Genomic DNA, 22,506 nt, shown 5'->3' with positions numbered 1-22,506 from the left:
GCTTCGTTCCCTAAAGGCCTGCTCCAAAGATCCAGTTTTCACACAAGGTGTCGTGAGTATCTATAATAAGGACAATACAGACTACACATACCCTATGATAAACATGATTGGACCCAGGCCTGCTCCAGTGGTGGTTTGGCAGTTGACAATTGCAGCAGGAGCAGGGAGAGATATGGCCTTATCTCCATTAGATTTGCTTCTCCCTTTTGTTATTCCACTGGTGACAGCAATGCGTTCAGTGTAGGCAAAGGGCAGGTGGCCACTAGCCTTTTAATTGTCTAATGAAGCATCTTGGTCTAGTGCACAGGGCACTGGGGTTGGCCTCAGGAGAGCTGGGGACAGTGCCTCACCTGGTGTCAAATGTCATAGCTCCACAGTCAATGGAGCAATGACACCTTACACCAGGATCTACCCCCTTGGGATCTAATCCTAGCTCTGCTATTGACCTGTGGCACAACCTCTGGCAAATCTCTGTGCCTCTCTTTCCCACCTCTTGTCTACTTCCATTGCCATCTCTTAAGGGCAGGGACTACATACAGTGCCTAGCACACTGGGGCCTCAGTCTCTAAGTGCTGCTGGCGTACAACCATGATAATAATAATAGATGTGCTCAGAGCAGGGTTAGACCATAAAGCAGGGGTGGGCAAACTTTTTGGCCCAAGGGCCACATTGGGGTTGCAAAACTGTATGGAGGGCTGGGTAGGGAAGGCTGTGCCCCCCCAAACAGCCTGGCCCCCACCCCATCCGCCCCCTCCCACTTCCTCTCCCCTGACTGCCCCCCTCAGAACCTCCGACCCATCCAACCCCCCCTGCTCCTTGTCTCCTGACCGCCCCCACCCGGGATCCCCGCCCCAACCGCCCCCTGGGACCCTACCCCCTATTCAACCCCCCCTTCTCTCTGTCCCCTGACCCCTATCCACACCCCTGCCCCGATAGGCCCCTTGGGACTCCCACGCCTATCCAACCACCTCCTGCTCCCTGTCCCCTGACTGCACCCCCCCAGAACCCCTGACCTATCCAACTGCTCCCTGTCCCCTGACTGACCCCCAGGGCCCCTCGCTCCCCGCCCCCTTACCATGCCGGAGCCAGCCACGCTGCTGCGCAGCCCAACAGGAGCGGCGGGCCAGAGCGCTGGCGGTGCAGTGAGCTGAGGCTGCGGGGGAGGGAGGACAGCAGGGGAGGGGCCGGGGGCTAGCCTTTCTGGCTGGGAGCTCAGGGGCCGGATAGGATGGTCCCGCAGGCTGGATGTGGCCCATGGGCCGTAGTTTGCCCACCTCTGCCATAAAGGCTGCTTCATGGCCTTTGCTAGAATTGCCACCATCTGGGAAGCTGCGCTGGTGATTGTAGCAGTAGGGAATTTGGGGGACAAAGCTTGGAATGAAACAGGAATGTGCCTAAAGTTTTCCAGGAGGCATCAAGCAAGTCCATAAAGTCTCTATATAAATGAACAAAAGCCAGGAAATTAACATTTACTGCAGACACCCTGCCTTTGCTTCATGCTTTTGTGCCTCTTTTTATCCAGAATGGTCTGAGTGAGAGAGAATAACAGCACTAACGTTGGATTTCCTGACTTTTGTTGGTTGCTGATTTAGCTATAGGCTTAGTATGAGTATTTTCTGTTGTAGAGAGTCAGGTGAAACCGAAAAGCACCACAGCCATTCTTAGCCCAGACAAAGTTTACTCCTTTTTTAATTTCTGTCTTCAAAGAACTTCACAGAAATGGCGCTGTAAGTAGTGATTTTCTTTTTTAATTAGTCTGATCATTTGTATGGTTCTTCCATCCATTATCACAATTACGTTATAATGCCCACGTCAGGGAGAGCACAGAAATCTAGCTGGCTTATAAGAGGGAGGAAATTAATATTGATTTTTTGGTACTGACTCTCATTATGAAGATCATACTAGGTTATATTAATTCTGCATACCTGCCCCAATCTGAGTTTGACTCGAGTACACAGAGTTTACAGCTTGACGTTGTGTTTTCATGCTCGCAAAGGCTGTTGTTTTGTTTTGTTGTCTGAGAGAGGCCTGGGTGTGTTGCTGGCTGTGTTTATGCGGTAGATGACATTAACAGGGCTGGCCAAGTTATTGTGTTGTGACACTGGATATATGACAATGTCTCTCTCCGAGACCCGCTCTCACAAATGTGTGACGCTGCTCAATCTTGCTCCTGCTTCATGCCAAGTCTCATGCTGTGCAAATTACAAATATTTCCATGTCTCTTTTAAATGGTTTTGTGCTCTTGAGACAACCCCTCCCCTCCAGTTATTTACTTTGTATCACACCAAAAATCTTTCCAGCACTTGTGGCTGCCAAGTTACATTTTTGTAGTTGATTAAGCAGGGGTGGGATTGAACGCCCATATACTGGAAGCTTAGAAAGAAAGCAGACCTTGTTTCTAATACAATCAGAAGGTGGGTGGGAAGGGGACAGAGCTTTCTGATTTGCTCCTTAGTGTAAACATTAGTGGCTTGTACTGACAAGAGGCAGTGTAGTGTAGGCATTGGACTAGCACTCAAAATACCTGAGTTCAATTCGCACCTCTGCTATGGTCTCTCTGTGTGACCTTGGTTGAGTGGCCCTAAAATAGGGGTAATGCTCCCTTCGCCCAATTTCTTTATATTGTTAGCAATTTGGGCCAGGGACTGTTTCTTAGTACGTTTTACGTACATTACCTAGCACAAGGGAGCCCTGAGCTCAGATCGGAGTTTCCAGAACAGTGATAATGATGGTTTGAGAATGGCGGGGTAAAAGAGCCCCTGTAAAAGGCCCATCAAGAGTCAACGCCTGAGCTGTGTGAACTCAAATGGGATTATCGGCTATTACCATTCACTAGTGGTTAGTGGTCACGCTCACAATGGGTTAGGCACTTTCCACATTAAAATAATGGCCTGGAGATTAGTGTTTTGGTAACTGAGGTCATATGGATCTCACAAGCTGAGAGGAAGGAGCAGGGGAGTTGGGGGGAGATGAGGGCTGCTGTCATCTTGCGGGCCCCACATGTAATCTAGAAGGCAACCTGCAGCTGCTTGCATCTTCCATGTGTAGATGGAGCCTGTGGATATACAACCACCCGCCCGTCTCAAGAGGCAGCATGGCATACAAGAGCCGCTAGTCTCTAAATAGTGGCAGATGGAATTTTTATGCAAATTAGATGTGGCCTCCAGTCTCGTGGCATGTTGCCAGCATGGCGCCTCTCCCCTCCCCCTCCCCCAAGCTGAGCAAAGTTTGGGCCCTGACATCTCGGTGACTCTGCCTGCCGCATCAGAGAGTGATTTAATGTTGTATCGTTTTAAAGTTTTTCCGCCAAGCATTTCATCTGTGAGTGCCAAGCGCAATCTGGCTTTCATAAGGGATATGTTCGCCCGCCCTGCATGAGGAGCGCGGTCCCTGAAAATGATAGCTCGAGGGAGGCGAGTGGAAAATTAGGCACAGCTAGGGCTGGCCAGAGTGTCTAAGGCTAGAACAATTCCAACAGCGTCTCTGTCTGGTTCCTGGCAATCCAGGGAAGGAGAGTCTGTGCTCCTTGCTGAGCGGCTATGGATTCCTTTCCTGCCAGGACAGTTTTTGTGTCAGGCTTTTGGGCCCCCATTCGGCAAGGCACTTAAGCATGTGCTTAGTTTTACACATGTGGCTAACCCCGTCCCTATTCCCCAAAGCACTTAATCACCTGCTGAAGTCAACAGTTAAGCGCTCAAAGTTAAGCAGGTGCTGAAATGCTTTGCTGCATAGGAGCCTTGGAGATTAGCGGGCTCCACCGTGCCCTCTCCAGCAACAACCCAGGGAGGGAAAGGGAAACTAAACACCTTTCATTTGAAGTGCCCCATCTGTGGAGCAGAGGTAGGGCTGCCCCCTCACCCAGTGGGTTAATTGCGTGTGCTGAGGGGCTCTGCAGAAATCATGGGACACCTGCAGGTCAAGGATATCCTCCTAGAGAACTGGTGCCTCCACACTACACTCCGGCTCCTCACAGCCTCATTACAGCCTGGCTCCCTCAGACTCTATGCAGCCACACAGTGCTCGACTGTGACTGTCCCCCAAACCTGCCACAGAGGGGTCCAATGCCCATGGGCTCTGCCATTTCCCCAGCATCACCTCCTTCTGATCTGCAGGGCCTTGCGGAGTGGCTTCCTCAGGATTGGACAATGGGGACAATGACTAGGGTTGCCAGGTGTCCGGTTTTGACTGGAATATCTGGTCAAAAAGGGACCCTGGCAGCTGTTAAAAGTCCAGCTGGCAGCGCAGTGGGGCAGGCAGGCTCCCTGCCTGGCTCCGTGCGGCTCCTCGGAAGTGGCGACATGTCCCTCCAGTTCCAGGAACCACAGCCAATGGGAGCTGCAGGAGTGGCACCTGTGGGCGGGGGCAGCATGCAGAGCCAACTGGCCGCCCCGCCACCTAGGAGCCGGAGAGACATGTCACCGCTTCCCGGGAGCCGCCTGAGGTCAGTGCTGCCTGGAGCTCGCACCCCGAAAACCCTCCTATGTCCCAACCCCCTGCCCCAGTTCAGAACCCCTTCCCACACCCAAACTCTCTCCCAGAGCCTGCACGCTGCCCCCCTTCAACACCCCAACCCCCATCCCAGCCTTGAGCCCCCTTTCTCACCCTGAACCCCTCATTTCTGGCCCCACCATGTCACCTGAACCCCCAGACCAGAGCCCATACCCCCTCCTGCACCCCTACCCCAGCCCTGAGCCCCCTCCCACACTCCAAACCCCTCAGCCTAGGGCCCCCTCCTACACCCTAAGCCCCTCATCCCCGGCCCCACCCCAGAGCCCGGGCCCAGAGCCCTCATCCCCTCCCACACACCAACATCTTGCCTCAGCCCAGAGCCCCCTTCCACACTCCAAACCGCTCATTCCCGGCCTCACCCCAGAGCCTGAACCTCGCCAGAGCCCTCACCCTCTCCGGCACCCCAACTCCATGCCCCAGCCCGGTGAAAATGAGTGAGTGAGCGAGGATGGGGGAGAGCGAATGACGGAGGGAGGGAGGATGGAGTGAGCAGGGGCAGGGCCTTAGGGCAGAGGGCGGGGCAATTAGTAAATTGGCAACCCTAATGATGATACTATGTGGCCAGTGTTTCTTCCCACTGCCCCACCCCAGCTCCACCCACACTGGCCACTCTAAACATGCAGAGGTGGAGGGGAGAATCGAATCAGAATTGGGGGTGTGGGGAACAGGGTAAATTTTGCTCTCCTGCGGGTATAAATTTGGAGTAACTCCACCTCTTGCTGAGAGTAGAATGTGGCCCTATGGAGTCCTGATTGCTGGGAGAGGAAGAGGCAGTAAAAAGTGGTTAATGGGGATGTTTTTAGCCAGAGGCCCTGTATATACAACAGTAAATAAGCTTTCCTTTCCCATGGACTTTTGTTTAGGGTACTCTTCTTAAAAGCTCCTTCTGGCATGACATAAAGTACCAGAGTCTCTTTCTCACTCTGTGTGTTTGGAAGGAGTAACTGCGGCCCCCGAGAATCTCTTAAAAGGCAGAGGGTTTCATTCAGGCTCTTTCTTGAGCAGCAAAATGGATTCTGGTTTAAGGACACGCTGGCCAACAGATTTTAGCGAATGTTCTTAATCGCTAATGTAGACAGGGTGAAACACCATAAAATATATTTGCTGGTGGTGGTCATCCCCAGGGTTTAAAGGTGCTAAAACCTGTCTACACTGGTGTTTTTAAAAATGCACCGGTGTCAATGTGAAAAAAAAAACCCAAACATTTTCTGAACAGGAAAAACAAATATCCAACAATAACACAAATATTTATCTTAGATCAGCCAGGGAAAGAACATTAGCACTAGAAATTAGAATTAGACATTAGAATTTGGGCTTTTTCACAGATGAAAGAATACAGAAGGTTTGGAACGTCACTTTCCTTTCCCGAGCTGTGTGTGGCGCATTAGGAAAAAAAAGAGAAGTGCCAATACATAATTGTGCTCTGCCTATTTTAGGAATACATAGGACTGCGTGAATACGTGAGTCAGATCACTTTTAGCTCTCAGTGCTATTTTCAAGCTGCAGTAGTTGTGTACTCACATCGCACAATTTATAGTTTCACTCAAGGGAATTACTGCTTTGTTGGCAGGTAGATTACTGTCTAGTCCTAGCATCTACCCCCAGGAAGGAAAAACATCAAGCTGTGTTGCAGTGTTTTCATCTGAGTTGTAGAACTGAATCCATACAAATGGCTTTTTATACTTTGCTTGGGCATTGCAAAATGCAGCCTTTGGTGCCTAATGGGACATTTTCATGATGTGCTTTCATTTCAGTAACAGGGACAGTGATGAGATGAGTTAGCAAGTCTTACACTTTGTTATCTTAGGGTACATCTACACTACAGCGGGGAGTCGATTTAAGATACGCAAATTCAGCTACGTGAATAGCGTAGCTGAATTCGACGTATTACAGCCGACTTACCCCGTTGTGAGGACGGCGGCAAAATCGACTTCTGCCGCTTTTTGTCGGCGGCGCTTACTACCACCTCCGCTGGTGGAGTTAGAGCGCCGATTCGGGGATCGATTGTCGCGTCCCGACGGGACGCGATAAATCGATCCCCGAGAGGTCGATTTCTACCCGCCGATTCAGGCGGGTAGTATAGACCAGGCCTCACTTTGGTCTGGTGTTATTTTTTCTTGCCCTGGGAGCAGGAGAATGGGTGTGAGTTTACTGCCTCCTATTGTATAATCAGTTCACAATTTTCTGGTGTCAGGAGAACACTTGGAACTTTTTTTTCCCCCTGGTAAAAACTTTTTCTCTCTCCATTGCTACTTTCTTATGTTGGAGGCATAGGTGCAGAAACTAGGGGTGTTGGGGGTGCTGCTGCACCCCCTGGCTTGAAGTGGTTTCCATTATATACAGGATTTACAGCTTGGTTCAATGGCTCTCAGCACCCCCACGATACAAATTGTTCCAGCACCTCTGGGTGGAGGCTTTCTAATCACATAATGCCTGAACCTTGCAATCTCTGCTGTCAATTTTAGTGGATGTATAAAAATAACTTTTTTTGGGGGGTGCTTTTTTTTAGGAGCCAAAATAGAATTGGATGGCAGTTTATTTCAGAACAGCCCTACAAAGTGTTATCTCAGTAAAGACTGCTTTGAATTTTATTTTTATCGTCATGTTAAAAAAAATCCCAATCATCTTGTCTGAAGAGCTTCCATGGCTTGATTTTTTTAAATGCCAAATTATAGATTCTCTGGTCTAAATTTTTAAGTGACTAATGATTTTGGTTGCCCATTTTGGGATACCGTAAAGGGACCTGAATTTCAGAGGAAGGGCACTGAATACTCTCTGAATATGAGGTGTCTCTAATTGGGCATCAAAAATTAAAGCACAAAAATATCACTTGTTGGAATATTTTGCACTTGAAATTATGGTTCCAGTCCCCAAATTTGTTGCTTCCTATGAATGGAAAGGTGATTTTTTTTAAGCTGAAGTATCTTGGAATAAAATGTGAAAAAAAAAAAAAAATTCTGAACAGGAAAAACAAATATCCAGCAATAACACAAATATTTATCTTAGATCAGCCAGGGAAAGAACATTAGCACTAAAAATAAATTAGAATTAGACATTAGAATTTGGGCTTCTTCACAGATGAAAGAATACAAATCTTTCAGATTTTTAAAGGCTGTTTCCTGAAGTGTGTTTCGGGCTGTACTGAAACTGTAAATGTGATTTGTACTCTACAAAAGTGGTGATCAGTCAAACAAATTTAAAAAAAAAATCTAGAAAAGCCACACCACACAGTGGGCTTTGAAGATTTCAAGAAATTGGCCTTAAGATCAAAGTCTTCAGCAGAGTTAGGAAATACACCTTTTCGTGTGTGCGTGTTTGTTAAAGGGATCAAAGATCTATAGACACCCAAGACAAGACAAATATTTGATAATTGAAGGAGACGGGCTAATGTTGGCTTTGGGGCTTTTAGCAGGATGCAGGTGACAGATCCCACTCAGAGGACCCTGCCTCAGCTGTACTCGGCTTTCCCAGGGAGGTGATTGTGCAGAACTGCCCAGGCAGGAAACAACAATCCAGCCTCAACTTTCCACCTCCCCGCCCCAAGGATTCTGGGCAGGAACCTGCTTACAAAGCTGCCACCTAGAGGCGCTTTTCTGCGGTGTATATAACAGCGAGGCAGCTGGAAAGAGTACTCAGTCTCTTGAAAACTGCTCTGCAACCCGGGTCTGAAGGCAGGAGGAGGGGAAAAGCCCAGCCAGTAGGTAAGGCACTGATCTCTGCTCTGCACTGTAGAGAAAGGGAGCGCGTGGGGCTCCTGGGGCAGAACGCGTGTCTGCCCTGGGGGGAAATTCACCAAGGCTGGGAAAGGTGGGGGGCATTAGAGAGCTTCCTTACCGTGAGTGTTAAGCTGCAAACGCGGGCAGCCGTCTCTCAATGGGGCTGGGGGGTTGCCTGCTCCCGGCGGAGGGCAAACCCACTGCCCAGGGGGAGAGATCCTCCCAAGTGTCTTTGTTTTCAATTCTCGATTATTGGAAAGAGTCCCATCTTGCTCCAGTGCCTGCTCCCCTCCTCTGGGTTCTGACCCCCAGACTTAACCCTAAGATCGGGACGCGGACAGACCCCCCCACCCCCCATCACTGACATGCCTGGGTCGTTTAGGGCGAGTAAAGCCGCGTGCGCTACTTTAGTCCAGCTTTCCCGAGACGCGCTGGGAAAACCTGCCACGCGTGGGAGCCGCGATTCTTTCCCCGGGACTGGCTCGGGGGCGATTGACTGTTTCTGCCGGGGTAGTTAGCAGTCGCGTCGGTGCCTAACTGATGCTAACCTCTGACCTTCCCCCCAATCCTCGGCTGCTGCAAATCGCCGGGTTACATCGAGTCCTGTTTCTTGATGACCTCAGGGCCCATCTGATTTTGTCTTTCACTCTTCCCTGACCTCCCCGTAGAGGCGAGAAAGCGAATGAACCGGAGCGCAGCCGCCTTGGCCGCAGCCGCCCCCGTTTTCACGAGCGCAGCCTTTGAGAGGGGCTCGGGGAGTTTGGGGGACAGGCTGCACGAGTCCTTTCAAGGCAGCCTGGGGTGGATGCGCAATGCACGGTCCCTTCTGGGGGGAAAGAGGAGTTGTAAAGTTATCCCAGCCCGCTGTTAAAAGCAGAATAATGAGCGGTCCAAACGGGAGAGTGCCTCATTAAGGGGTTTATGGAGGCGCTTGGTGACATGCCCTAAACCGTGCATTCGGCCACGATCGAGGGGCAGCAGTGGGCCCTTTTTGTCCTTTCTCTGACGCAGATGTTGCCTTTGTGTCTGTGCCTTTCTGAAAGCAAACCGTGGGGGTGAAGGAAGGGTGCGTTGCGTTGCATTTTCTTTGCATGCCTGGCAAAGAAAGCACCGCGTTGCTGGAGCCTCTTCGCAACTTTTCACCAGCAGGGGGCCCGATTCGCCTCCCATGGAAGTCCTGGTGGGCAAAACTTCCACTGGGAGCAGGATCGGGCCCGTAAGAGGGAGCATATCTTTTTTTTTTCTTGTTGCAATTCATCCTTCACTTTAGGAATGTTTCCAGGGAAAATCATTCCCCGGGGCTTCTAAAGCAGGGTTAGCGCTTCTCTTCCCATTTTGGGGGTGAAATGATGGAGTAATAAATACATCAGGTATTGGATGCAAAAATGTAAAATGATAATGTTGCAAACCCCAACTATTCCTCCCAACGTGGGGGTGTGTGGGAGCCGTCCCCCCATGCCCCTAAAAGGATCCTATGGCATGAAAAGCAATTCCACCCCCTCCCCACCACCAGCCTGATCATACCCAAAGATATATGATGTTGTTCTATGAAATAATTCACACGATACAGAGAGAAGGGCCCCATTAGCAGCAATCCTCAGAGGATCTATAAATATCTCCTAATGGGGGCCCATCGACTTTCTGGATTTGAAATGCCTTTAAATTCTGAACAGTAGCTTTTTGTGCGACTGTTTCAGGCATAAAGTCAAACTGTTTTCATCCATCGAGAGAATGCGGGAGCTGCTCGAGTTTAACACAAACGGAAGAGAACGCAGGCTATCAGGGTATGCAAAGTGAGCAGCATAACTGTATCTAAGATGCTTATATGTGCTCCAGCATCTCTCTCGAAAGGATTATGCATAGCCACTGTCCACACTTGTCTGAGAGGGACTTTAAAGGTCAGACGTATTGATGGTGCAATGCAAACATTTGGCAGAAGAAGAAATTCCCTCTCCCTGGCTTTGAAGAGGTGGTGATTGCAACAATATCTTCCTGCCCCTGTTAACTCGGAGGCCAGTTCTGCTTTCAGTTGTACACTGGTGTAAATCCAGAGTAGCTTCATGGAAGTTAATGGATCTCCTGTGGATTTCCACTGGTGTGACTGGGAACAGCTTAGCTGTTTGGTAAGTGTTGACAGCATGCTTGGCACTTCCCAAGAGAGGGTGCCTGCACTGAGAGTTCACAGGTGAAGGGGTTGATCCTGTGAACACCTACCACTGAGCATAGTGCTGGCGTCAGACTCCATAAGTGTTCCCAGGATCAGGCCCTAAACACCAAACCAGAAAAGACCCTGGGAAGACACCAGAAGGAGTAACACAATCATATTACACCTATACAGTAATGGCTGATGGTTTTCAATACCACTGTAACTCACTCACCAAATAACATCTCCCGATAGATTGCTCTATCAAGCAGGACAGCGAAAAGTACCTTGCCTCAATGCTTTTTCGTAGCAGATAGTTCTTATCAGCCCAAAGAAAGAGAGCGAGAGGAAAGAAGGGGTGGGGCTAGGGAGTGGAGTGTAAAACTGTCTGGAATTGGTTGGCTGAGACACAGATAGTGGGAATGATTGCAGAATTGCAGACCAGAGTTAGCTTGGAGAAATCTCAGAACAACTCTTTGTTAGAGGTCCAGTGTATATTGATGGGTCGGGTAGCTACTCTCTTCTCCTGTACTGATCTCTCTAATTTAAAACAGCTTGTTCCTTTAAATGCAAGGTTACATCCGTTCCCAGCTTTCCATGCTAAACCACCATCATGTCTAAAAAGCAAGCCGAACCCGGAAAGGCCCAAATGGTTTTAGTCAGCCTCACTGAGGGACTGATAGGCTTTTTTTCCAACCCCACCCCCGAAACTAATCTGGATGGGAATCTGAGCTCTGGGTACACAGCCAATCCCAGACTACAGACAGACTGGCCTTTGCATGCTCTAATCTCTGAATATAGCTGTCAGGATTTCAATTCCAGCAGCTCCTCCCCAGTTGGGGATTTGAGCACAATGACCATATCAGCTTTCTGGATGGAGCTCTTTTATCACTGAATGGGGCTGTGGGTTTATATAGATGCACACATGGAGGTACTCACACACACAGAGTAAAGGGCTAGTGGCCTGCTAAGATTCACCAGATGTACAGGACGGCCCTAATTTGCATGCAGTAAGATCACGAGAGTCATTATTTAATGAGTGGTCGAGATTGCATTGTTTTTGGTTTACATGCCTCACCAGACCAGGCTTGCTATTCTAGGCTCAGTGCTGGCAAGTGGCCATAGAGTCCTCAGATCAGTTTAAACTCTCTGCTTTCAAGGGATATTATGCTCCCATTTTTGCATACATTTCACCCGGGAATAGTCATGCTGTATGTTTTCTGTGACCCCGATGACCTAACACCGTGCATTGCCTTGAGTTGTCTTAGATTACATTTGCTTACAAGTAACCTTAGAGGCTTCCTAATGGTATGAGGATGATGTCTTCACCTTGATAGTTAACTTGGATCAGTGTCTTTGTTTGTGAAGTCAACAGTTCATTCAACTATTAATGTATCTCCCTAGGTCAGGTGATGCCCTTCCAGTCTGCATTTTAGGCATCCAAAGCAGTGTATGTGTGGGGGAAAGGGGGGCTAGTTTTACAAAAGGGGTAAATGTGACCCAAAGGTAAATACTTATGAATTGGGGCAGTATTGCCAATCCCCACTCTTCAAAAATCATGAGTCAGGCCCCCCCTTCAAATCACATGATTGGCTTAACAAGCATGAGATTTAAAAAAAAAAAAGTCGGGTGCTGTTTGCTTTCTGGGTTTTGCGGCACTAGGGCATACAGGGGTCACATTTTCAAACTTTTCTCCACAACCATGAGGCCTTGAAATGTTTAAAAAAAAAAAAAATGAAAGCAGAGGTTCTCCCATAATCCTGCTGGCAACTGCAACTTTAACATTTTGACTTGGAACGACGGATCGCTGAAAACAGACTGCTTTTTTATTTATAGCCCTCTCCCCGAGATGTCCCCTGGCTACGATATTGTTGGGGACTTTATTTCCTGTGCAAACTTAACGCCATTCACAGCCCTCGTGCTGATGATGAGATAGCCTCTCTATAGTAGGTTTTATACGCTGATTTTTCCACATGGGACTCACTGGGGCATGGGCCTTTAAGCCAGTGTTGTCTTAACTGAGTCTTCTAGTCTCCTCGGATCAAACGCATTGCTGTTGTAACTCCCCTGATCTCGATAGCGTAACACCAGAGAGGGATTTGGCCCATCTTCGGCAGCTGGCTCATAAACACACAGCACGCAGGTGGATAGTTTTGGCAGATGTGGCTGAGAAATCCTCAGCAAAATCTCCGAGGCAGATGGGCTCAGAATGATTGATTTATTCCAGCAGAGGCCGGCCTCTCCTGAGATGCCATAAGAGCAAAGTGCAGGGAAACCTCTGCCTTGTGCCCTCTGACTTTCATGTCAGAATAAATCAAGAGGTCAGCATGAGCTCTCTCCCTGTCCTTTGCGCCAATAACAGCGGTTATTACAAAACTCTGGTGGCCTGTTCTGAGAATTGCTGAGCAGCTGAAGTCAGCAGAAGCTCCGGTTGCTCAGCACTTGGGAAAACTCGAACCCAACGGCTCCTGTCTATGGTACTTATCTGGCCCCCATCACAGCACCTCACAGTCTTTAATGCGTTTATCCTCAGAACACCCCTAAGAGGCAGGCCAGGCCTATTCTCCCCATTGTACAGATGGGGGAACTGAGGCCCAGAGAGACTTGCCCAAGACACACCGGAAGTCTGGGGCATGGGAAGGGATTGAACCCAGGCTAGTGCCTAACCACTGGACTGTCCTTCCCTGTGATGGAGAAGGAAGAATCATTGAATGAATCGTCTTCAATCCATTCTTGCTCTGGGATGAGTTCTGCCTTTAGAGTGAGTGGGACTTGTTGGGCCAGATCCTCAGAGGGTGTAAATCGATGTAACGCTATTGACTTCTAGGGGTGGATCTGGCTCACTGTGTTTTGCAGGCTTCTTTGTTTGTTGTGGCTGTTACACTCCAGGGGCCAAGTAACACCTGTGGGAGCGAATGCCTTTTGCAGTGGGAAGTACACCTGAGAGCCCCCTCCTCCCCAGGCAGGTCTAACCACCTCTCTGAGGTGCACTAACTCTTGTCTTTGCATTCTATACAGTGCCCGTAGCAGTGCTACCAGGATACCCGAACACGCTGATTTCCACAGCGGACGGGTTTTTCCTTTTGCTATAGATCATTACGAGTCTGGAAGATGAAATCCTCATCGCTGCATAGGTCAGAGGAGATTTCTCTCTGAGCTTGTATTTAAACACTACAGCTTGGCACATGCCCAGAACTGAATGGAAACCAGCAAAGAATACAGCTCTTCGAACAAGATCCGGTCCTCTGATTAGCCACAAAGAGCAGTTCCTCCAGTACTGGGCTTGAGCTGAAGCACCTTCATTTTACTGAAGCAAGGCTGTCCTTAGTAAAACAACGGGTTCCTTTTTTATCTAACAATGCCCATTTCGCTCCCACAGCTCTGCCTTCAAAATGTCCATGGGCTAGAAGGATGATGGTCCATATGCACGTCAAGTGATGATCCAATGCACATCCCAGGACAATCTGTTCACTCTTTGCATAGGGGTGTGATCTCTCTCGTTAATATCGCCACTAAGTGTCCAGCCAAGGGACAGTGGACCCGTTAACCCTCTTCTGTTATTGTTTCCCCTTATCTCCCCTCTCTCTTCCTCAGCTTGTTTCAACAGCAGTACCCCTGTTGGGCTTGCCTAGCACTAATCATGTAAACTGGAGCATGCCACTTGAACCGCGCTTCGTACGCAAGCAACTACCTCCCTGCAGGGCCGGGCTCTCCTCATGCACTCCTTGCAATTTCAGTCCCCAACAGAGTAGTGCTTCGAGCAGCCTCATGTTATCTCACGTGTGGCTGATTTTCCTTGTTAGTTCTTGCAAAGTAGCAGGCCCCACAAACCCCGCTGAAGTGTCCCCTGTATCCAAAAGCTTCTTTAACGAGGCGAGAGGGAGATGGGGGCTGTTCACAAATGCAGACTGCCATGTAAATGCTTTCTTGGGCGTGGCGTCGTAACAGTTTCTTAAATCAAATTAATATTGCCCAAAAGGCAGCAGCAAAAAGCAGAAGGAGTGGGTCACAGCTGCACCCTTTTCCTTTATGGGAGAGGCTGCGTATGTGTAAAAAAAACCCAACCCTTGTGCCTGGCAACAATCCAAGATGTCTAAATGTCAGAAAACAGTTCTATCCTAAGGGGGAGAAGAGGAAAGGGAAACCTAAAATAAAACCATGAAGTGAGGCAAAGATGGAGGAAGTTCTTATCCTGCTGACCCCTTGTGTATCACCCCTCCGGGCCTGCCCAGGAGGCCTGCTTGTAAAGCCTGGCCCAGTGGGAGAATGAGTAAAGGGAAGAGCTATACGTTAAGGTGAAGGGACCAGCAGAACAACACAACTTTCCACACAGTCTGGGCCAGATTGTGGCAGTTAATTACTGCCCTACCCTGGAGGGGCAGCATTGCATGCCCTCCCTCAGTAACCCCGCCGAGGTATTTTTGCCCACCACTTACTCCAGTGCACTAGGAGGGTTGTACCATTTTCCTCTTGTCAGGCTGGTACGTAGCATTCCCATGGCTTGCAAAGGGTCTGTTCTCTTGTGACAGCGGAGCGCTGTGATTTCAGAGCACACTCAGCTGAATGAAGATGGAGGCCTTTGTCTTGTTCTCAGTTACACCGGTTTATAAAGCGGGGGTAACTCCACTGAAACCAGCGGGCCTGGTTCTCCACTGCCCTGCTCCTTGTGTTGTCATTTACCCCAGTGCTAAGTGCGTATAGGATGCTCCCGAACTGGGTCTCAGAGCTCCCTCTCTCCAGTGCTAGAGTTTCAGCCTCATTTTGTACTACCATAAACAACTGCAGGCCATGGGGAGTCAGGCCCACGGGTGGTACACTGGGGTGAAACCACAATGAGTGAGAGGAGAATAGGGTCCCAATTGCCCTTAACCCCTCACTCCTTCTGGCTGATCCCAGGCACAGTTGGGTAGGGATCGGATACAGAGGGACCTAGACAAATTAGAGGATTGGGCCAAAAAAACCCTGATGAGGTTCAACAAGGACAAGTGCAGAGTCCTGCACTTAGGACGGAAGAATCCCATGCACTGCTACAGACTAGGGACCGAATGGCTAGGTAGCAGTTCTGCAGAAAAGGACCTAGGGGTCACAGTGGACGAGAAGATGGATATGAGTCAACAGTGTGCTCTTGTTGCCAAGAAGGCTAACGGCATTTTGGGCTGTATAAGTAGGGGCATTGCCAGCAGATCGAGGAACGTGATCGTTCCCCTTTATTCGACATTGGTGAGGTCTCATCTGGAATACTGTGTCCAGTTTTGGGCCCCACACTACAAGAAGGATGTGGAAAAATTGGAAAGAGTCCAACAGAGGGTAACAAAAATGATTAGGGGTCTGGAGCACATGACTTATGAGGAGAGGCTGAGGGAACTGGGATTGTTTAGTCTCCAGAAGAGAAGAATAAGGGGGGATTTGATAGCAGCCTTCAACTACCTGAAGGGGGGTTCCAAAGAGGATGGAGCTCGGCTGTTCTCAGTGGTGGCAGATGACAGAACAAGGAGCAATGGTCTCAAGTTGCAGTGGGGGAGGTCCAGGTTGGATATTAGGAAAAACTGTTTCACTAGGAGGGTGGTGAAGCACTGGAATGCGTTACCTAGGGAGGTGGTGGAGTCTCCTTCCTTGGAGGTTTTTAAGGCCCGGCTTGACAAAACCCTGGCTGGGATGATTTAGTTGGGAATTGGTCCTGCTTTGAGCAGGGGGTTGGACTAGATAACCTCTTGAGGTCCCTTCCAACCCTGATATTCTATGATTCTCTTGGTCTTGGCTTTGCACTCATGGCAACTAACCGTAATGGTTTCATGTTAAGCCCCAAATAAAACTTGGAGCTCAGAGCAAGAATCTATAATCACTTTGGAGAGCTGTGGATTATACCCACATAAGCCTTTGCTTCCAAGGAACTTGTCCTCAAGCCTTCTGCTGCCGCTACTGCATATGCACAAAGATGGATGAGGGCTAGTGTATCCAGTAGGGCTAGTGAAGACGTGGGGCATCTCATTAAATCCCTATTCACTTCTCCTTGTGGCGACCCTTCCCTACTCATTTCCTGGCTGCACACTGGTGTAGTTCCTGGCTGGTGATATATGGCTTCAGCAGCCTCCCAAAGGTCTTGTCTATACTTGGAATTAGCCCCGATTTCCGCCATTGGTATTGCTGCACCCGTGCAAACCCCTAGTGGAGAACAGGGAAACTACAGGAGGATTTACTCCTTGAAACAGAATTAAATGTACTGGTTCAAATCATGGCTTTGCCTGTCTACACTAAGGGTTTGTTTTTATTGGTGCAACAAAACTGGTGCCTGGCTGAAACTGGGGCTAAATCTAAGTGTAGTGTAGATGTAACACACTGATCAGGGCATTTTAAATGTCTCTGTCTGCCTGATCCACAATGGATGTGAGTCTGTTACAGTCCCCACCTACTGTGCCTGGTCTTTTAGCGCATGCTATAGCTACTCATACTTTTATCTCCTGAGATTCCTGGTTCAGTCCCTGATATTGGCAGCCACGTTGGCAGCCATCCCATAGACAAGGTCTTAGGAAGGCTGACTGGCTGCTGTGGGTGGTATTGTACCGTCCACAGGGCTGTTCTCCACTCCCGACGCGTGGCAGTAACTGCCACAATGTGTCCTGGATTTTGTGGGAAGCTGTAACATTCTGTGGGTCCCATCCTTCTGCTGGCAATACACGTAACAAGTAGCTCACCTCTTTATCCACTCTGCAGATGGAGGAACTGTTGACGCAACAATAATAATAAAGCACATAAATAGAAAGCGTGCGGTGCTGAGAGAGAGGCTGAGTTTTAGCAGCTGGGGTGAGGGCGTATTCTTAAATCCAAGATCTCGTCTAAAAAAGAAAAAGCAGTCCTGCCGCTCTACGTTACACAACAGTAAGGCTCCAATTCTCTCAATGCTGCATCCTGATGGTTAAACACAGAGGAATGCTTCATTATATGTAATTGAGGGGGGCCTGGATTGAAATTTGAAATTGGGAGGGGAGTACAAAGGTCTTAGGTGAACACTTCTGTTTAATGCACCTGGAGCTGTACTTGATGTGATGCTTAACAGAACCTGTGGTAACTGTTTTACAGTACTCTCTCAGCCAGAGCAATTCTACTAGGCTTGAGGGAGTGCAGATAAAATGGCTTAAAGATTTCCCTGCTAAAAGCGATAGCATCATCTTTTATGTTGCAGAAGACAGATTCAGTCGCGTGACATTTATTTGGCCATGGTGTACTTTGTGGATTTCACACCCAGGGACTACAGCCAACCTGATGATGTCACACACAGACGAATAAAAAAGCACACAAAAAGCCAATGTTGTTTCTCTTTTGCAGACCAGATGAGTTTTGTTTTGTGTTCCTCAGTCCCAGTTTGCTCTCCTTTTCTCTTTAACTGAAAGTAGTTTATGAGGATACGACACAATTTAAACAAAGCATCCAATGGACAAAATGTTCGCAGAGTGATAGCACAAGTGTTTTGATACAAGGATGGTAGCAGAGAACTCTTAACCCTTGCTAACCAAGATATTTTCTTTTTATTCTTATATTGGTTTTAGGTTATTTGGATTCCAGATTGACTGGCCATGAGTGCAATTGACTTGACTTCCATCCTCGATCTTCTGGATGTGGGAAATTTCTCTGATAGCAACTGGACGTGCAACAATGGAGACTGCATCATTGTGGACACACTCTCATGCCCTAGCACACTTAATAAAAGTGTCTTACTGTACAGCCTCTCTATCTTCTACATCTTTATCTTTGTGATAGGGCTGGTGGCCAACTCGGTGGTTGTCTGGGTCAATCTCCAGGCCAAAGCGACTGGTTATGAAACCCACCTCTACATCTTCAATCTAGCCATCGCTGACCTGTGCGTTGTCATCACCCTTCCAGTCTGGGTGGTCTCCCTTGTCCAGCATAACCAATGGCACATGGGAGAAATCACATGCAAGATCACTCACCTTATATTTTCCATCAACTTGTTTGGGAGCATCTTCTTCCTGGCATGTATGAGTGTGGACCGCTACCTCTCAGTTGCCTACTTCACCAATTCCAGTAACTGCAAGAAGAAGATCATCCGACGCTTCATCTGCATCTTTGTGTGGCTTCTTGCCTTCTGTGTATCTCTCCCAGACACCTATTACCTGAAGACCGTCTCTTCAAACAATGAAACTTACTGCCGCCCTCTCTATCCAGAGGAGAGCTTCAAAGAGTGGCTAGTTGGCATGGAGCTCATCTCTGTTGTGTTGGGCTTTGCCATTCCTTTTCCCATCATTGCCCTTTTTTATTTTCTCCTTGCAAGGACCATCTCTTCCTCCAGTGACCAAGAAAGGAAGAGCAATGGGAAAATCATTTTCTCTTATGTTGTTGTGTTTCTTGTCTGCTGGCTGCCCTACCACGTGGTCGTCCTGCTCGACATCTTCTCGGTCCTTCATTTTATACCCTTCAGTTGTCAAATGGAGAACTTTCTGTATGCGGCTCTTCACGTCACCCAGTGTTTCTCCCTCATCCATTGCTGCGTCAACCCCATACTCTACAGCTTCATCAACCGAAATTACAGATACGAGCTCATGAAAGCCTTTATTTTCAAGTACTCGGCCAAAACAGGCCTCACCAAACTTATTGATGCTTCCAGAGTATCCGAAGCTGAGTACTCTGCTCTGGAGCAAAATGCCAAATGATTATCACTCCCTAAGGACTTCTCTTGGACCATTTCATACTTGTCTCTGATGGGGCGTGAATTCACAGCTTGGAAGAGAAATAAAGAACCATAATTTAAATTTAGAGTTTGGAGCAAACCAAAATCATGCATTTCTTTTAATGTGTTTTGTTTTATCTACTGCTAGCTAATCCAGCTTTCTGGAACGAGACCAGGGTGCAAATTCTATGCAAATGGGGGAGAATTTGTAGTAAACAAAGCCATTGTGTACCACGGATATCACGTCTTCAGGATAGACTTTTTTTCCCATGTGTAAAGGAGACCCTCTCTTGGTTTCATTGTATATGTGTTCTATAGATATAGATATATATAGCGTGTTGTATTTAAAAACCCAAGACTTTATTTTCTGGCTGTTGGTGTACCTTATACAAATGTCTTTGAAAGTTTAAATATATTTTTATCATGTATTTGAAGTATATTGCTGATAATTGTATCCAGAGTGCTGTAGTCTGAATGTTAGATAGTCCAGTTGTAGTCAAAATGAATGACAAAGGATGACATTAATAGCTGTCTGGAGATGATGTATATTATGTGTGTGTCTACTTTGGCTGGCACATTTTATTTACAATAGCTTTATGTTATGGTGTATACCCATATATATGGAAATAAGCTGTATGTACAGTACTGTGATATAGTTTCAAGTATCAGAGGGGTAGCCATGTTAGTCTGGATCTGTAAAAAGCGACAGAGTCCTGTGGCACCTTATAGACTAACAGATGTATTGGAGCATAAGCTTTCGTGGGTGAATACCCACTTTGTATGTCTGACGAAGTGGGTATTCACCCACGAAAGCTTATGCTCCAATACGTCTATTAGTCTATAAGGTGCCACAGGACTTTGTGATATAGTTTGACATCATATTAAAATTAACAGTAATGTGAGAGTCAGGTTAACTCCTATTTCTGTGTTTCACCAGGCAGTATCCTTATGCACAAAATGAATGACCTTATTTCCAAGAGTCCTCTCTATTTGTAAGTTATTTTTTTAAAAATAAAGATCTGGAAAAATACACAACAGTGGTTTAACTTCTTTTCTTTTTCTTTCTTTTTTTTTTTTTCAACTAACCCTTTTATTTTCTTTGATGCAGACCTATCACCTTTATATACACCTCTATCCCGATATAACGTGACCCGATATAACACAANTGTTGTCATTTGTTAAGCTACACCTCTACCCTGATATAACGCGACCCGATATAACACGAATTCGGATATAATGCGGTAAAGCAGCACCCCTGGGGGGGGGGTCTGCGCACTCCTGCGGATCAAAGCAAGTTCGATATAATGCGGTTTCATCTATAATGCGGTAAGATTTTTTTGGCTCCCGAGGACAGCGTTATATCGAGGTAGAGGTATGTGTGTGTGTGTGTGTGTGTGTGTGTGTATATACACACACATATACATACACGCACACTAATATATATATATATATATATTTTGTATGCTAATGGCTGACAAACAATTTAAAGAGGAATGTCAAAATGTCAAATGGGATTTGCTAAGGGGGAAAAGCAATGGTGTGGATGGGAGTGGGCTTTTGAACAATCTATTTAGCAGATGAGTCAGCTTTTAAGGTAAAGACAGGATCCTGAGATTGAATACACATACAAAACAAAACTTGGAGAGTGTAATAAAGCAATAAGATTTGACATAAACTAGGCTTAGTCCCTTGCTATTTCATTGCTCTAGAATTCAGAGGTTTGCAAGCTTCCTTCTGACAGTCCAACTATTTTTAACTCACTTTATGGCTTCCTTTATTATTATTTGTATCACCATTGTACCTAAGAGGCCTAGTCATGTACCGGTACCCCAGTGTGCTAGGGGCTGTACAAACAGAACAAAAAGGCGCTTCTTACCCCAACCAGCTTCCAAGGTAAGTACTTGCAACATCAAATTTGCAAACCATTGGGCCAAAGTCAGCCAAGGAGAGCCACTGACGCTCATGGCATCACAACATTTCTTTACTCCTTTGCCAGGTAATATACGTTCATATGGGTAACCTCTTTCTGTGCTGACTGGCTTACTTTCATTGTTTTGCATACCTCTTTAATGATGGTGCTCTGGCAGTTATTTCCCAGTCAAGGTTGCTGTTGAGTTTCCATTACAAACTTAATTTTGGCTCCCCTTAAAAAAAAAAAAAAAATAAATAAATAAAATCAATTTTGAAATTGGTAGGTTGAGGTTTTCCTACAAAATTTGGATATAGCATTCCTGAATCAGATGCCCTAAAAACTGTCTATCAGGGTTCAAAAGTCTTCTGTCCCTTTCCCCACACTTTCCTTAGGCCTGTTTTGTGCTGCAAAACTTTACAGGTTAAACTTTACAGCACAGCCTTACATGCAGCCACACTCAAAAGCGAGACCTCAAACCCCTGATTTTTCTGTCAGTCAAACTAAACCGCCTCCCCAAAGGACAGACGTTCTCTACTGCCACTCGTTCACCAGTACAGTGCCAGAGTGGATGCTGCATTACCGTTACTGATTCCAACAGTCCTCCTGGAGCAATCCCACAATGCTCCTGTCCCTGCAGTGACAACTGCTCTGGTCACAATTTTGAATCTGGTCAAACTTTGTAGTGAAAAATATGGCCTTAGTTTCCCTTTGCAAGAAAAAACAAAACAGAAACCAGGAGATAATTAAGTCTTAGTTTACTAGATTCTCTTAGTAAGGACTTGTCTACTTGGGAAAGTTTGACCAGTTATATCAATATAGTGAAACCAATATAGTAACCAATGTATAACTCTCCATGGGGACACTCTCTTATGCCAGCATAAGAATGTCTTTGAACAGTGTAGATTAGACCGTTTCCAATAATACATAAACTAAACAGGAAAAAGGCACACCTACTGGAATAAGAGTGTTCACCTGGGGCGTTATGCCTGTGTCCGTTTTCACTCCCAGGCCCATGAGCAGTGCCAGTGAAATCAAACAGAGTCGTTCAGAACTTGAGGTGTTAACTATACTTGGATGACTTCATACAGGAAGAATGTGACCTGCATTACAAGTGCCATCGATGGGGTAGGAATACCTGTATAGATGAATTAAATCTAATTATAGTCCCATTTACCTTCCAAGCTTCACACACCATCTCCCCTAAATGCCGCATTTTGTATTGGGGTCTGAATTAACAGGAAGATACTGACAATCGCCTGCTGCGAGCGAGCTCCGGACCTCGCCCAAGATGGCTCCCAAACCTTGTCCGTCCCAGCATATGGATGGAAGAAGTGACGAATGGCCTGGTAGGCTTGAATGAAAGGGAGGCTAAGCCCTTCCACTTTTTGTCTGCTCTGTTGGGGGAGATTCCAGCACACGCGTGTTGCTCCCCTCATGCACCATTTTAAGGTTGTCTGTGACAGGGCGCCATCAGAAGCACCCTGACCGCCGACATGGCTGCCGCCTGGAGAAAGCTACAGGCCCAGCCCCGGGTGGGGGATTG

General features: G+C 47.4%; 1 protein-coding gene across 2 annotated transcripts; it reads left to right on the top strand.

The window, feature by feature from the left end:
• The first annotated feature begins 8,095 nt into the window (after positions 1 to 8,095).
• ACKR3 (atypical chemokine receptor 3) lies at positions 8,096 to 19,794 on the top strand. Of its 2 annotated transcripts, none has more exons than XM_034786228.1 (2): positions 8,096 to 8,210; positions 17,913 to 19,794. In XM_034786228.1, the coding sequence occupies exon 2, from the start codon at positions 17,940 to 17,942 to the stop codon at positions 19,032 to 19,034; it is 1,095 nt and encodes a 364-aa protein (XP_034642119.1). In that variant the 5' UTR covers positions 8,096 to 8,210; positions 17,913 to 17,939; the 3' UTR covers positions 19,035 to 19,794. The 2 variants fall into 2 exon arrangements, with proteins under 2 accessions (XP_034642119.1, XP_034642120.1); XM_034786229.1 differs by having other exon boundaries at positions 8,148 to 8,206.
• The last annotated feature ends 2,712 nt before the right edge of the window (positions 19,795 to 22,506 follow it).

The sequence above is a fragment of the Trachemys scripta genome, chromosome 11 (genome assembly GCF_013100865.1).
Source record: "Trachemys scripta elegans isolate TJP31775 chromosome 11, CAS_Tse_1.0, whole genome shotgun sequence".
Classification (NCBI taxonomy): domain Eukaryota; kingdom Metazoa; phylum Chordata; order Testudines; family Emydidae; genus Trachemys; species Trachemys scripta.
Note: the sequence above shows the minus strand (reverse complement) of the source record. Positions and strands in the feature narration are given on the sequence as shown.